Source organism: Ranitomeya imitator, chromosome 5, assembly GCF_032444005.1.
Source record: "Ranitomeya imitator isolate aRanImi1 chromosome 5, aRanImi1.pri, whole genome shotgun sequence".
Lineage (NCBI taxonomy): Eukaryota > Metazoa > Chordata > Amphibia > Anura > Dendrobatidae > Ranitomeya > Ranitomeya imitator.
This window is the reverse complement of record NC_091286.1, coordinates 466,051,389-466,067,190: the sequence shown is the minus strand read 5'-3', so window position 1 is coordinate 466,067,190 and position 15,802 is coordinate 466,051,389. Positions and strand designations below refer to the sequence as shown.

The 15,802-nt window shown below is 40.6% G+C and overlaps 1 protein-coding gene across 1 annotated transcript in view; it reads left to right on the top strand.

Annotated features, from left to right (window-relative positions):
* NAALADL2 (N-acetylated alpha-linked acidic dipeptidase like 2) overlaps positions 1-15,802 on the top strand; it is a 980,368-nt gene that overhangs the window by 561,070 nt on the left and 403,496 nt on the right. Inside the window, exon 7 of the mRNA XM_069726727.1 lies at positions 6,106-6,198. Within this exon, the coding sequence (XP_069582828.1) occupies positions 6,106-6,198 (93 nt within the window). The remainder of the gene's footprint in view (positions 1-6,105; positions 6,199-15,802) is intronic.

Genomic DNA, 15,802 nt, shown 5'->3' with positions numbered 1-15,802 from the left:
GCCAATGGTAAAACACAATTACAAATGGGTCCCATCTAATGAGGATCTAGATGGTTGGGTACAAAGGGTGGCTGCTGGCTGGTGGAGAGGGCTGGCAGAGGATGGTCAGATACCAAGTCAGGAAGAGGAATAGAATTGTCAGAAAGAAGAATAGTTGCCTATGACCCAAATAACACTGTCCCCACTGTCAAGCATGGAGGTGGAAACATATTTTGGGGGTGTTTCTCTGCTTAGGACACAGTACTACTTCACCCCATTAATGGAGAATGGATGGAGCTATGTACAGTTAAATCCTGAGTGACATCCACCGTCCCTTCGCCAGGACTTTAAAAATGGGTCGAGGTTGGGTCTTTCGGCAAGACAATGACCAAAAACATACGGCCAAGGAAACAAGGGACTGGCTCAAAAAGAAGCACATTAAGGTCATGGAGTGGCCTAGCCAGTCTCCAGACCTTAATCCCATAGAAAACTTATGGAAAGGGTTAAAGGTCCAAATTGCCAAGAGAAAGCCTCAAAATTTTAATGATTTAGAGATGATCTGCAAAGAGGAATAGACCAAAATTCCTCCTGACATGTGCACAAACCTCATCATCAGCTACAAAAAATGTCTGACTGCTGTGTTTGTCAACAAGGGTTTTGCCACCAAGTATTAAGTCTTGTTTGCCCTAGGAATCAAATACTTACTTCTCACTGCAAAATGCAAATACATTTATATAATTTATACTATGAGATTTTCTGGATTTTAATTTGTGTTATTCTATCTCTCAATATTAAAATTAACCTTCCCTTAAAATTATAGACTATTCTTTTCTTTGCCAGTGGGCAAATTTACAAAATCAGCAAGGGATCAAATAATTATTTCCTTCGCTGTAAGCTATTGAATATTTGCCAGAAAAGTTTTTCTGTGATGGAAACTGCTCTGGCACACTGTGGAACAACAAGTGAGTTGCAGTTTGGTGAGCTGGTTGTAGCAAGTAAATTTAGAGAAGCTGCTCTGGCATCTCAATTATTTTCAGCTAGGTGTGCTTTTATGACACCGCAGGTAGGTTTAAGTCAAATAAACTGTGATTTCATGCGTGAGATTCAGTCCAGAAAGCAGCTTGCACCTCTGCTTCTGTCAGGTTCTATGCTGTGACATTTCAAGGAACTTCTGTCAGGTAATCAGACCACAAAATTAGGCTAATTATAAAATCCTCAGAGTTTATGTACTATATGTTGCATCAAATATCAAATTGACTGCAATAAATCTAGGTGTCAATGTACAATATTGAGTGATGTTCGTTTGCTCATGTGTCACAGGTCTTTGACTAAATAATTTCTATCTACTACAGTTCTTGTCCTAAAATTTCAGGAGACAAAAAATAATTAAAAACGTCATATGTTTCTAACATTGACAGTAGCTTATAAATGTTAAAATTGTCTTTTCTTAAAGTTGAAATTTTGCTTTGGCATTAGTGAGTTCTGCAATGGGAAGTAAGCAGCGTTTGTGACATTCCATCAACAGATGTCTTCCAAGATGCTTACCCATCTGTCAGGTATTGTGGACCTATCCAAAAGCAAAACAATAGCGTCACACACGTTTTGTCTAATTTAATTCTTGGTTAGTATATGCACAAGAGATGTTCAACAAAATCCAACTGCATAAAAAAGAAAATCTTCCAGAGAAGTATGTTTGCTGAAGTGTATCAACTTGGTGCAGACGCAGATAAAACATCTGCTACAACAAATATACTGTAGGTTTTACTGCTGCTTCTTCCACTACATACCGTATTTTTCGCTTTGTAAGATGCTCCGGATTATAAGACGCACTTCAAATTTTGAGGAGAAAAATAGGAAAAACTTTTTTTAATAAATTGGTGGGGCGTCTTATAATCCATGCGTCTTATTACTTACCAGGGGTTGTGGCTGTGGTGGATCAGGGTCCCAGGGTCGTTGCTGGAGGCAGGAGTGGAGCATTGCTGCAGGCTGGGATGAGGGGGTATGCAGGGGGACTTCTGTGCTGCAGGGGGCTCCTGCGCTGCAGGCTGGGATGACGGGGTCTGCAGGGGGGCTCCGGTGCTGCAGGAGGCTCCTGTGCTGCAGGCTAGGATGAGGGGGTCTGCAGGGGGCTCCTGTGCTGCAGGCTGGGATGAGGGGGTCTGCAAGGGGGCTCCGGTGCTGCAGGGCTGTCTCCGGTGCTGCGGGTGCTCTGGCGACATTTTGTGAAAGACCAGAGCCCCACGGCACTTCTTCCATGCGTTCCTGTATGACTGACTCCGGGAAAATGGCTGCCGGAATCTCGAGAGATGAGATCTCAGCGCTGAAATCTCATCTCCTGAGATTCCGGCGGCCATTTTCCTGGAGTCAGTCATACAGGAACGCAAGGAAGAAGTGCCGGGGGGCTCTGGTCTTTCACAAAATGTCGCCAGAGCCCCCCACAGCACCGGAGCCTCCAGCATGACCCGGGGCAGCAGCGGTGGCGGGCGAGGTGACAGCGGTGGCGGGAGGCAGCGATGGTGGGCGGCGTGCCGCAGCGGCGGCGGACACCCCCTCATCCCAGCCTGTAAGTTGCTATAGGAAAAAAAATGGAGACACAAAGCGCAAAATAGGGTCTTATCCTCTAGATAACCAAGAGAGCTTTCTTAGAATTGCTCACCAGATTTTGTTGAATGAAAAGCATGTAGCAGTTTTGGCTGATCAACGGCCGTATGACAATATAAACTGTGCAGGAGGTGTGGGTTAAATCCGCATTGCCTTAATTATGAAGTTCCAAGTTCCAAGATCAGTGCGACCTCTTCTTCAGGAAATTCCACATACAACATGTATGTGGAATTTCCTGAAGAAGAGGTTGCACTGACCTTGAAACGCATTGAATAAATCACCTTTTAAATTTATTACCCAGCCTGTAAGTGGTATATCTGCTTTGTAAGACGCACCCCCATTTCCCCCCCCAAATTTGGGGGAAATAAAGTGCATCTTACAAAGCGGAAAATACGGTATATGTTATGCCCTGGCTTTGTGGGGATCAGAGAAGTGTATGCTGGTTAGTCTTGCGATCAACAGATGTCCACTCGGCGAAAGCTTGGCCAAGCAAGAGAATACAGCATTACCTAATAATATACCAATATGGATTTCCTTTTATAAGACTTAAAAATGTTCCCAATTTTGCTTTTATAGCAAGAGTCTAAAAACATAGTTCACCAATACTTATCCCACAAGTATTCAATCATAGAGTTTGCTATCCTCAATAATATGGCTGAAGTACTCAGTTGATTTTCAATACCTCACTGCAAGTGTCGTCAGCATAGCCAATCTAAGCATTATCATAGTATTTTGCAATGTAACTATCAGTGTCATCTCCTGCCTGTGCCCACTCAATTTCTACTTCCAATCTACCTGCTTCTCCTCCTCTCTATCGCGCTCCACGCCCACTCTTTCCTCTTCTACAGATCCTGCTGTATATAACGTGGGCATTGGGGGTCCAAAAAAGTCACAGGATCTTGATGAACATATACAAGTTCCTTCATTCCATGCTGCTTTCTTGAGAGAGCAAAGTATGAGGGATTTAATATTGTTGATGCTGTGATTGTCCCCTCTGACAGATTTTCAGCCTCTTCAAAGGGCTTCAGTAAGAGAAAACCAATCTTTCTTTTGCTTTAGTCCATTACTGCTTTATATTGCTCAAACAAACTCTCCAAAATGTGCAGTAGAAAAAAAATTCCTGGAGGTTGCAACATCGCAAATCAAGCAAACCTTTCTGTTTTTTCAAGACCAGGAGGGAGTGTTTTACCATACAAGAACAGTTGAAAAGAGCAGACGAATTAAGTGCTATAGCCATTGTCTTCCACAAGCAGATATATTTCTTAAGGAAATATCACACACAATTCATTTCAGGACATGTACCATGGAGGGATTGTGAGGTACTCTGCCCTTCTGTAAAACAGCCAAATTATTTTGGTCATTGTCAGCTATGATTATTCACAGCATCAATTGATGAACAGAAAGTCAAAATGAGATTTGCTACTTGATGCATAGCACCAATTTGTCCACTTATGGCTTTTGTTACCAGTGCTTTCAAGCTGTAGAACCGCCACATTGTGCTTTGCCTTGCATTAATTGGGTGGTATTTGGAATTAGTGATGTGTCCTGTTGCTGATACGGAGATGGTCATGCTCATTAAATAAAATGCAAAGGATAAATAGATAACAGATAACCACTGAGTGATAAATATATGTACATCCCAATTGCAGCAGCATCACCACCTTTCCCCAGTGCAATGATGCCTTGATGGTTCTCAAAACATTCACCCAATGGGCCATGAAACTCCGGTTTTGTCCCTTCCCATAACTCTTGTTAACACACATTTAGAGATGAGCGAATATGTTCAGAAAATAATCGCCAAACATATATTTAGCACAAATATGGCACAATCGTGATCGGTAACACGACCATTTTTGTTAAAAATCAGAAAAAGTTGGTATCATTCGGTAAAAGTGCAGGAAAATTATTGTGTTTCAAATAAAGTATTTTAAAGTAGATGATAGATATAGATAGATAGATAGATAGAAGAAAAGCCGTCAGTTCAGCAGCCGTGTAACGTAAAATCACTTCAGGAGCCGACAGATAGAAGAGATGAATTGTATACAGTAAATAAAATAGAATAGGTATATATATATATATATACATACCCTAAGGTATATATATATATATATATATATATATATATATTACATAGATACTGTAGATAGATAGCAATTCAGCAGCCGCCAGTGTAAAATCACAGCAGGAACCGACAGGATAGAAGAGATGGATTACATATAGTAAATATCAATACAATAGGTAGATATCAAGATGTCAGTGACAAATACAATGAATGCAGTGTGTGTGCAGCTTAATGTACATGCATTTAATTAATAAAAATATTTTTCCGAAAAAAATGGCATGGACTCCCGTGTAATTTTCAGAACCAGCAGAGAGAAAGCAAACAGCTGGGGGCAGATGTTTATAGCCTGGGAAGTTTTACAATCCTGGGTTTTGATCAGGTCCCTTTTAAACATTCCCCTGGTCTTGTGATAGTGACTAAATTCAAAATTAATATCCAAGATATCTTAGTAATAAAGATAATAAAGAATGTTACCACATTTTAATCTTAATAAAATTTGTTTCTAAAATTTTTAAAAATGTAATTATTTATCAATGTATAATAAGGTGGTAACTAGTGTTGAGCGATACCGTCCGATACTTGAAAGTATCGGATAGTATCGGCCGATACCCGAAAAATATCGGATATCGCCGATACCGATATCCGATACCAATACAAGTCAATGGAACGCCAAGTATCGGAAGGTATCCTGATGGTTCCCAGGGTCTGAAGGAGAGGAAACTCTCCTTCAGGCCCTGGGATCCATATTAAGGTGTAAAATAAAGAATTAAAATAAAAAATATTGATATGCTCACCTCTCCGGCGGCCCCTGGACTTCACGCTGGTAACCGGCAGGCTTCTTTGTTTAAAATGAGCACCTTTAGGACCTGCGAATGACGTCGCGGGTTCTGATTGGTCGCGTGCCGCCCATGTGACCGCCACGCGACCAATCAGAAGCCGCGACGTCATTCGCAAGTCCTTAATTCCTAGAATTAGGAGTTTAGTGAATGAGAATGACGTCACGGCTTCTGATTGGTCGCGTGGCGGTCACATGAGCGGCACGCGACCAATCAGAACCCGCGACGTCATTCGCAGGTCCTAAAGGCGCTCATTTTAAACAAAGAAGCCTGCCGGTTACCAGCGTGATGTCCAGGGGCCGCCGGAGAGGTGAATATATCAATATTTTTTATTTTAATTCTTTATTTTACACATCCCTATGGATCCGATACCGATAGCCGATACCACAAAAGTATCGGATCTCGGTATCGGAATTCCGATACCGCAAGTATCGGCCGATACCCGATACTTGCGGTATCGGAATGCTCAACACTAGTGGTAACTATAAGATTTTCATTGGACTAAAAAATTGGTTATACTAGATATTTATGAAATGTATTTCATGTCTTTTCATATGTTATATTGCTAAAAAAAGTGCATATAATATTATATATTTATAATTGGGTGATTTTTTCTTTGTTTTAAAGATCAAGTAATAGTCACACTAAGTATTAATTCAGCCCAGGAGTACAAAGAAGTATCAAATTCTATTGGATTTCTCAGGGGATCACTGCTTCCTGGTAAATATATATTTTAATACAGAATAACATAATAGAAGCAGCATATAGTTCATTGTATATTGTGTAATGTCGAATTCAGTACAATTTTTTTTGCTTTACTTTGATACTTACTGGGTTGTTGACTCCATCCTCCAGTTTACAGTGCTCTGCAAATAATGTAGATATGTAGATTAAAACAATAGATTTAATAACATTTCAGCATTAATTACCTAAAATAATGTAGTAAAGTATGTGTTAAAAGTCCCAAATGCTAACATATTGCACAATCACACAGAAATATTTAAATTGCATTCACATTTGCAGAGATAAGATCAAGATGGGAGTGCTGAGCAGAATGAGTGGTGTTGGAGCTTGTAATGGGCTTGATTGTCGATCCACTGTGCCGAGACCCAAGAAAAGACTGGAGGGGCATAACTAGGAGCCTCATCCAATCTGACCACGGATGCACAGCAGCATACGATACCGTGATCTGAGGAGAGACAAAGGAGGTGAACCAGGTTCTACTCCAAGACTGACCTAGGGTAGATGGAAGCTGACCCCTAGAAACATCTAGCTTGGGGTGGCATGAAGAAAGGTCCAGTAGATGCAGGCGGGCGCTATAATAACATGCAAACCACAGGTGCAGACGGGAGTGGATGATTTAAAGCGTAGGCACTGGCAAATGTAGGCTGGATGGGCTGATTGACAGGCAGGCATGGTTGAGTTACAGGCAGGTGGGAACGGCTGATACAGTCAGTTGGGCACAGCTGATAGGCAAGTATACAGAGATATGAACACTGGGACCTGAGAACTAACAAGAGTGTTGAGGACAAACTTACAACGTTGCACAGGCACCTCCCACAAGGAGAAGGTGCCTTAAATTTTAAGAGGTCCTCAACCATTGGCTGGGGACACTTTAGGGTGGCATGTGCTGTCCATTCAAGATGCCGGGACTGCGTACATGCTCACATCCTAAGCACGGTCCTCAGGGATCTGCAAGCAGTGTGCAGACTCCAGGCAGCCGCAGGAGGATTAGAAAAGGCCACGTCAGGGGAGTTAAATCCGAAACGCGCGTCGGGGTGCGCTACACAAGGACTCGGCTGACCCCATTAATTAGAGGTATTGTGTGTTTATCCCTGGCCTATTTTGCACATTTGTATGGTGGGCTTCTCTTTTGCTGGATTGCTATCTGCAGCCACACTTGATATTTGTGTACTGATACCGGTGTGCAGGCTGTGGCCGGATTGATTATCTGTGTGCACATTATTATCAGGTGCATCCAGCTTACTTAGCAGGTTTACACACCTCGATTTATATAAGCACTTTGTAGAACCTTATGAGATGTGATCTCTATTATCTTAATGTGGGTTTTGCACATAGCACTTTTTTAATATATATATATATATATATATATATCACTCTTGTTCATTCAGCGATTTTTTTGCACACTTCCTCTTATATAAGCACCTTATGGAGTTTTATGAAAAGTGTTTTTTATTTTTTAGTTATTGATTTTGCACGTAGCACTTTTTTATATATATATATATATATATATATATATATATATATATATATATACATATATCTCCATAACATTGTACTTATTTTTCTTATGGAGTGGCATTAACTGAGTAGTTTCACGTTATTTGGTCATACGCTCTTTTTGTGTTTTTTTTCAACTTTTATTCATTTTTTTGGCCACCTTTTATTTTATATTTAAGAGGTCTTTATCATAAGCTGCTAGGGGTTACACCGACCTTATAATATAAGGATTCATTTGGGTCAGTCCTTTCCATCTTCCTTGTTTTTATATTTTTATATATTTTTTTATATTAAATAATAAATATGTATTTTTTTGTCCTGTTGTGCGCACATTGTCACTTTTATATAAACTGGATTATATGTATTTTGCCGTCTATATCAAATAAAGGTATTTTTTATCTACTTCTCCTCTGGTGTACTTTTCTGGTTCTCTTTATCTATATATCGGTTGTGGTTGCCCCTAAGCCGCAGGAGGATGAAGACAAGGTGTGGGACTGAAGCGGTGAGTATTTCAGCATCTTTTCTGGAGGAGAGAGGCAGAGAGCAGAGATACCAGATACATGACAGGGACAGAAGGAGAATGAGGGGAGGTGCATGGCTGCATCTGTGAAAGTGTCAACATCTCTGACGGGGAAGAGGGTGCAGAGACGCCAGAATTACAGGGCTGCAGATAGCCAAGCCAGAATCTCTTTGAGAGGAGACTGCACAGTTTATGTTAACCAAACTACAAGCATCACTGGTTTCTATGGACAATGTCCATTTTGTGTGAGTGAACAGGGACTTGCTTAATCGTGTCTGAGTGATCAGTGACCCACTGAACCTAAGGCAGGACCCGAATTGCCATCTGAGATAAGCCACGTTATTCCTTTCCCTTTATTGGAAAAGGCTTGTGATTTTGGTTTCATCTGAAGAACTGTGCAAATTTATGGAATTCAATAAACCTCAAACTGCTTTGACCCAAGAGTCTGGTGCTTGGGTGAACTCTACCAACTTCCTGGGAGTGTGAATCCTAACAATTCATGTTTGAGCACTGTCCCCAAGAACGCTGGCAATTTCTAGACATGAGCGACTAATAAATTGATCAGATGCTTGTTCCTCAACCGAGCAATTCCTAATACTTGGATGTTCATTTCAAGTAGCATGTATAATTGGAGTCAATAGGAAAACCGAGCATTTTTCCTGCAGATCCTACAAGGTGATATGGGAGGCAGTGAAAATGTTGAAATGGATAGAAAAAGTGCTCAATGGAATGAAAACAGCATGGGGAAGACCCTTGGTAGCATCTCTAACTTTCACTGCTGAGAACAATGGTGTCACACTTTTACTTTACTTTAAGGACTATCAATATAACATTAAAAATGAAAGAGAGCTGTTTACAGGAAAAAAATATATGAAACATTTTTCCCTTTATTATGACATGTATATTAGACAAAATTTAATAAGGTTTTGAAAAACTAGTAATTTAAGTAGACTATAACTGATTTTCTGAATTAAAATAAAATGAAAATTTCAGTGTAATTTATGAAGGAAGCAAGAAGTGCCCAAAATTAGGAGAGCAGAGGAGCTCAGATACACCCATGTGTTAGACATAAAGGAGGTCTTCATTCACATTCTGTTGAAATTGTCATGTAGTAGTACTCCAAGACTCCTAAAGGCTATGCACTTTGTGCAAATCCTAACAAAGCTTACAAGCAGGGCCATTCATATGCCCTTGCACTGGAGTGACTCATACAAATATTAAGAAAGTGTGGAGGTGGAACTTCTACATTCATAAAAGCTCTGAGAACAGTGCAAACTCTGCCAAAAATTACAAGCAGAGTAATCCATACACATTTAAAGGCACCAACTGAAGTGCCTCAGTCAAAAATTGTGAGCAAAGTGTACTTGTGGTACTTCTACAATCATAAAATCTCTGTACACAGTGCATAGACTACCAATAATTACAAGCAGGTTCATCCATAGACCTTTCAACTATACTACTTTTATCTATCCTTGCTGCTAGTAAAAAATCAAGGACTAGAGTAATGACATATGAGTGGCCAATAGATGGCACCGCAGAAGAGCAAGGCGCTGATTGTATACATGCAATATAATGTGCAGATGTAAATCCAAATGTAGATAAAGTGGGGAATGGGTGTGTGGCTACAAGGGAAAAATAATGCAAAACACTGATGTCAAAAGAATCATATAGCATATGGGCAGGTATAAGCTAGTGTCCCAGCAAACAGAATGTGCAAATGCACCATAAAAATTACCCCAATCCTCCAAAAGTATATATGTAGGTGTAGAACTGGGTTACCTTGGTCTAATACAGTTTTTCCATATGATACGTGCCACGCTCGGACACGAGTTAGTCTGGCGGACTACACAACATGCAACAACAATGGGATTGCATAGGGAGAGGGAGGCCCTAACACTAGGGAGTGAGAGATGGGGCACCTTCTGACTCCAACCTGTATCTGTCCCTAAACTCCCCTAATGACCTATGTGGGTCCTTTCCCCCACTGCCATCACGTGCCTGATCCCTGATTTTCACCTCATTATACCCTAGCTAGTCCAATGGCCGGCAAGGATGGTAGCCTCACCACTGGAGATGGTAACAACACTGGGAAAATAGAAAACATGAGACAGACAAAGATAAGGGAAACAATACCCAGTGACTTGCTCTGCTGCAAAGCTCCAAACAGCATAGGAAATAGCATAGGAATCAAAATTCTCCAGCAGTAGTTACACTACTGACACCAGAGAGCTCCTAACTCTAGGCTGATCTGCAAAGAATTACTCTAATAAAAACAAGCAGCTGATGCATCATGTGAGTTTTTAAAGGTGGGAGTGGTCACCACTGTATATCAGCTGACCAGTAAAAAAAGCAGCTGCCAGGAAGGATACGGACATTAACTCTTGCTTGCCCAAAAGGAAAAAGCAATATTTTTATTACTTTGCAACTTTGGTTCTTTGGTGCAATTTTTTTTTAAATGTTCCTTGCATTGTTCTCATTTCCATCATGTTTATTAATACACTAATTGAATCTATGTAGCGAACTTTACATATACTGCTAACTTTAGCCTCATATGGACTTACTTTTACATACAATTTGTATTGCTTATATAGGATTTAAAAGACACATATACACAGAACACATAAATACACATTAGGGATGAGCGAATAAATTCAAGTTGAATTGAATTCTACTTGAATTTTATAAAAATCCACATTTGCCAAAATTGAGACTTTTTGTAATTCACTTTTGCGTGGCTCAAGCAAAATTCATATGTTGGATTAAGCAAAAGCCGTAAATTGAATCGTAAAAGGTCATTCAAATGTCAAAAACAGAAAAAATACTTATACTCCACCACTATCCTCTGCAGCCACAATTCTTCTCTAGTTATCCCCCGTCTGGTTCTTGCTGCATCTTCAGATTGTCAACACTGAAGGTGAAAACCCCAGGCCCCTCACACTAGACCAGTGAGGGTTCTGTGCATGCTTTTACAAAGGTCACAAAGCCATGACACAAAATGGCACGGGATCATGACATCCCGGCATGCGCATGCGCTATGACCTTTGCAGACACATGCAAACAGCACTCCATGGCCTAATCAAATAGAGAATTCTAGTAGTGTTGAGCGATACCATTCCAAAAAATATCGGGTGTCGCCGATTCCGATACCGGAAACCAATGCAAGTCAATGGGACAAAAATATTGGAAGTAAAATAAACTCTTTCTTTCCTTGTACACCCAGTGAGTGGGCGGAGACTGTGCGCGTCTGTGTTTGCGGGCGGGGTCTGTACTGGCATCTCGCGGGTCTGTGTGGGCCTACCTGGGCCTGTACGGGCCTCTCGGGGTCTGTGCCGGCCTGCCGGGGGTCTGTGCAGGCAGGCCGGGGCCTGTACGGGCCTCTCGGGGATCTGTGCGGGCCTGCCAGGGCCTGTACGGGCCTCTCGGGGTCTGTGCGGGCTGCCGGGGGTCTGTGCGGGCCACCCGGAGGTCTTTGTGTCTGTGTGCAGGCATCGTCCGATGGGACTACAAGTCCCATCGGGCTATGCCTGCTACAATGACAGTGATTGACACATTAGCCAATGATGGGACAGTAGTAGTCCCATCATCCGACTAATGTGTTGAATGTAAAATAAAACCAATACTACATACTACATACATACAACATACATACTACATACATACAACATACATACAACATGTGACATACATACAACATACATACTACATAATACATACATACAACATACATACTACATACATTCAACATACTATATACTACATACATACATACAACATACATACATACATACAACATACATACTACATACTACATACATACATACAACATACATACTACATACATACATACATACAGCATACTACATACATACATTCTACATACATGCATACCACATACATACTGCATACATACATACAACATAATACAGACATACTGTACATACTACATATGTACATACAACATACTACATACACACAGCATACATACTACATACATACAACATGCTACATACAGTACATACACACTACATACATACAACATACATACATACTACGTACATACTACATACATACATACAACATACATACTACATACATACATTCTATATACATGCATACTACATACATACTGCATACATACATACAACATAATACAGACATACTGTACATACTACATACATACAACATACAGCATACATACTACATTCATACAACATGCTACATACAGTATATACACACTACATACATACTACATACATACTTCATACATACAACATGCATACATACTACAAACATACAGCATACTACATGCATTCTACATACATACTACATACATACATACATGCTACATACAACACATTCATACATTACATACAATACATTCATACATTACATACAATACATACATACAGACATACAGTACATATAACATAGAGTACATAATCACCATCACTTGTCACTTTGTTCCCTGAAGCCAGTGTCATCTGTAAAAAATATTAAAATAACAAGCAACCAATATACTCCCTGATCCGCAGAAATCCACGAGTGTCCCAAGATGATCTCCCGTGGAGAACAGCAGCATCAGCTGATGCAACAGCTCTCTAGGGGCTCCAGGAATACAATGATGGGAGGAAGGTATTCTTCCGCACTGTATTCCTCCGCCGCTGTAAAAAAATAGTCCCTAGTCTCACATTTGGCATTGCTGTGTGAGAAAGTTCCCATGCAGCTTTTGCCATAAAGTGAGACTCTGAACTATAGTAACCTCTCAGTGATGCACTGCAGGAGCCATTGTCTCCTGTCAGTGTGTCTCTGAGGGTCCTATAGAGCAGTGACATCACCAGATGTCACGGTTCTATAGGGGAGATCATCGTGGGACACTCGTTATTAATTGGACTACGGCGGACAGGTAGTATACGGTTTATTATTTTACGTATTTTGCAGGAGCTGAAGTATGGTAAGTATGGTTAAAGTAAGAAAAATAAATACTTTTTTCTGGCTGTGTCTTTTTTGTTTTAACTTTTTCACTACTCTAGGATTAATAATGGATAGGCGTCTTATTGACGCCTCTCCATTATTAACACGGCTTAATGTCACCTTACAATAGCAAGGTGACATTAACCCCTTATTACCCCATATCCCACCACTACACGGGAGTGGGAAGAGAGGGGCTAAGTGCCGGTTTTGGTGCATCTTACAGATGTGCCATTTCTGGGGCGGCTGCGGACTGGTATTTGTAGCCGGGGGGCCAATATCCATGGCCCCTCTCAAGGCTATGAATATTAGCCCGCAGATGTCTGTGTAGCCTTTCTGGCTATAAAATTATTATTAACTTCATTTAATTTGTCTTAAAGGAAAAAACACAAAAAGAATTGTCCTAAAGCCAAATTGGATATAATTCCACACCAAACATAAAAAAGAGGGTGGACAAAAGTATTGGCACTGTTTGAAAAATCATGTGATGCTTCTCAAATTTGTGTACTTAACAGCACCTGTAACTTACCTGCGGCACCTAACAGGTGTTGGCAATAACTAAATCACACTTGCAGCCAGTTGACATGGATTAAAGTTGACTCAACCTCTGTCCTGTGTCCTTGTGTGTACCACATTGAGCATGGAGAAAAGAAAGAAGACAAAAGAACTGTCTGAGGACTTGAGAAACCAAATTGTGAGGAAGGAAGAGCAATCTCAAGGCTACAAGTCCATCTCCAAAGACCTGAATGTTCCTGTGTCTACCGTGCGCAGTGTCATCAAGAAGTGTAAAGCCCATGGCACTGTGGCTAACCTCCCTAGATGTGGAAGGAAAAGAAACATTGACAAGAGATTTCAACGCAAGATTGTGTGGATTTTGGATAAAGAACCTCGACTAACATCCAAACAAGTATAAGCTGCCCTGCAGTCCGAGGGTGCAACAGTGTCAACCCGTACTATCCATCGGCATCTGAATGAAAAGGGACTGTATGGTAGGAGACCCAGGAAGACCTTACCCCGAGACATAAAAAAGCAAGGCTGGAGTATGCCAAAACTTACCTGCAAAAGGCCTAAAATGTTTTAGAAGAATGTTCTCTGGTCAGATGAGACAAAAGTAGAGCTTTTTGGGCAAAGGCATCATAGAGTTTACAGGAGAAAAAAACAGGCATTCAAAGAAAAGAACACGGTCCCTACAGTCAAACATGGTGGAGGTTCCCTGATGTTTTGGGGTTGATTTGCTGCTGCCTCTGGCACTGGACTGCTTGACTGTGTGCATGGCATTATGAAGTCTGAAGACTACAACAAATTTTGCAGCATAATGTAGGGCCCAGTGTGAGAAAGCTGGGTCTCTCTCTGAGGTCTTGGGTCTTCCAGCAGGACAATGACCCAAAATACACTTCAAAAAGCACTAAAAAATGGTTTGAGAGAAAGCACTGGAGACATCTAAGGTGGCCAGCAATAAGTCTAGACCTCAATCCCATAGAACACCTGTGGAGAGTTCTAAAAATGGCAGTTTGGAGAAGGCACCTTTCAAATAACAGGGACCTGGAGCAGTTTGTCAAAGAAGAATGGTCTAAAATTCCAGCAGAGCATTGTAAGAAACTCCTTGATGGTTACCGGAAGCGGTTGGTCGCAGTTATTTTGGCTAAAGGTTGTGCAACTAAGTATTAGGCTGAGGGTGCCGATACTTTTGTCTGGCCCATTTTTGGAGTTTTGTGTGAAAATGATCAATGTTTTGCTTTTTGCTTCATTCTCTTTTGTGTTTTTTATTTAAGACAAATGAAATGAAGCTAATAATACCAAAGAATTTGTGATTGCAATTATTTTCAGGAAGAAACTGAGTATTATCTGACAGAATTGCAGGGGTATCAATACTTTTGGCCACAACTGTATGTAGTATGTATGTAGCATGTTGTATGTATGAAGTATGTATGTAGCATGTATGTAGTATGTTGTATGTATGTATGTATGTTGTATGTATGTAGTATGTATGTCATATGTATGCATGTAGTATGTTGTATGTATGTAGTATGTGTGTATGTAGTATGCTGTATGTAGTATGTATAAAGTATCTTGTATGTACAGTGGGGCAAAAAAGTATTTAGTCAGTCAGCAATAGTGCAAGTTCCACCACTTAAAAAGATGAGAGGCGTCTGTAATTTACATCATAGTTAGACCTCAACTATGGGAGACAAACTGAGAAAAAAAAATCCAGAAAATCACATTGTCTGTTTTTTTAACAATTTATTTGCATATTATGGTGGAAAATAAGTATTTGGTCAGAAACAAAATTTCATCTCAATACTTTGTAATATATCCTTTGTTGGCAATGACAGAGGTCAAACGTTTTCTGTAAGTCTTCACAAGGTTGCCACACACTGTTGTTGGTATGTTGGCCCATTCCTCCATGCAGATCTCCTCTAGAGCAGTGATGTTTTTGGCTTTTCGCTTGGCAACATGGACTTTCAACTCCCTCCAAAGGTTTTCTATAGGGTTGAGATCTGGAGACTGGCTAGGCCACTCCAGGACCTTGAAATGCTTCTTACGAAGCCACTCCTTCATTGTCCTGGCGGTGTGCTTTGGATCATTGTCATGTTG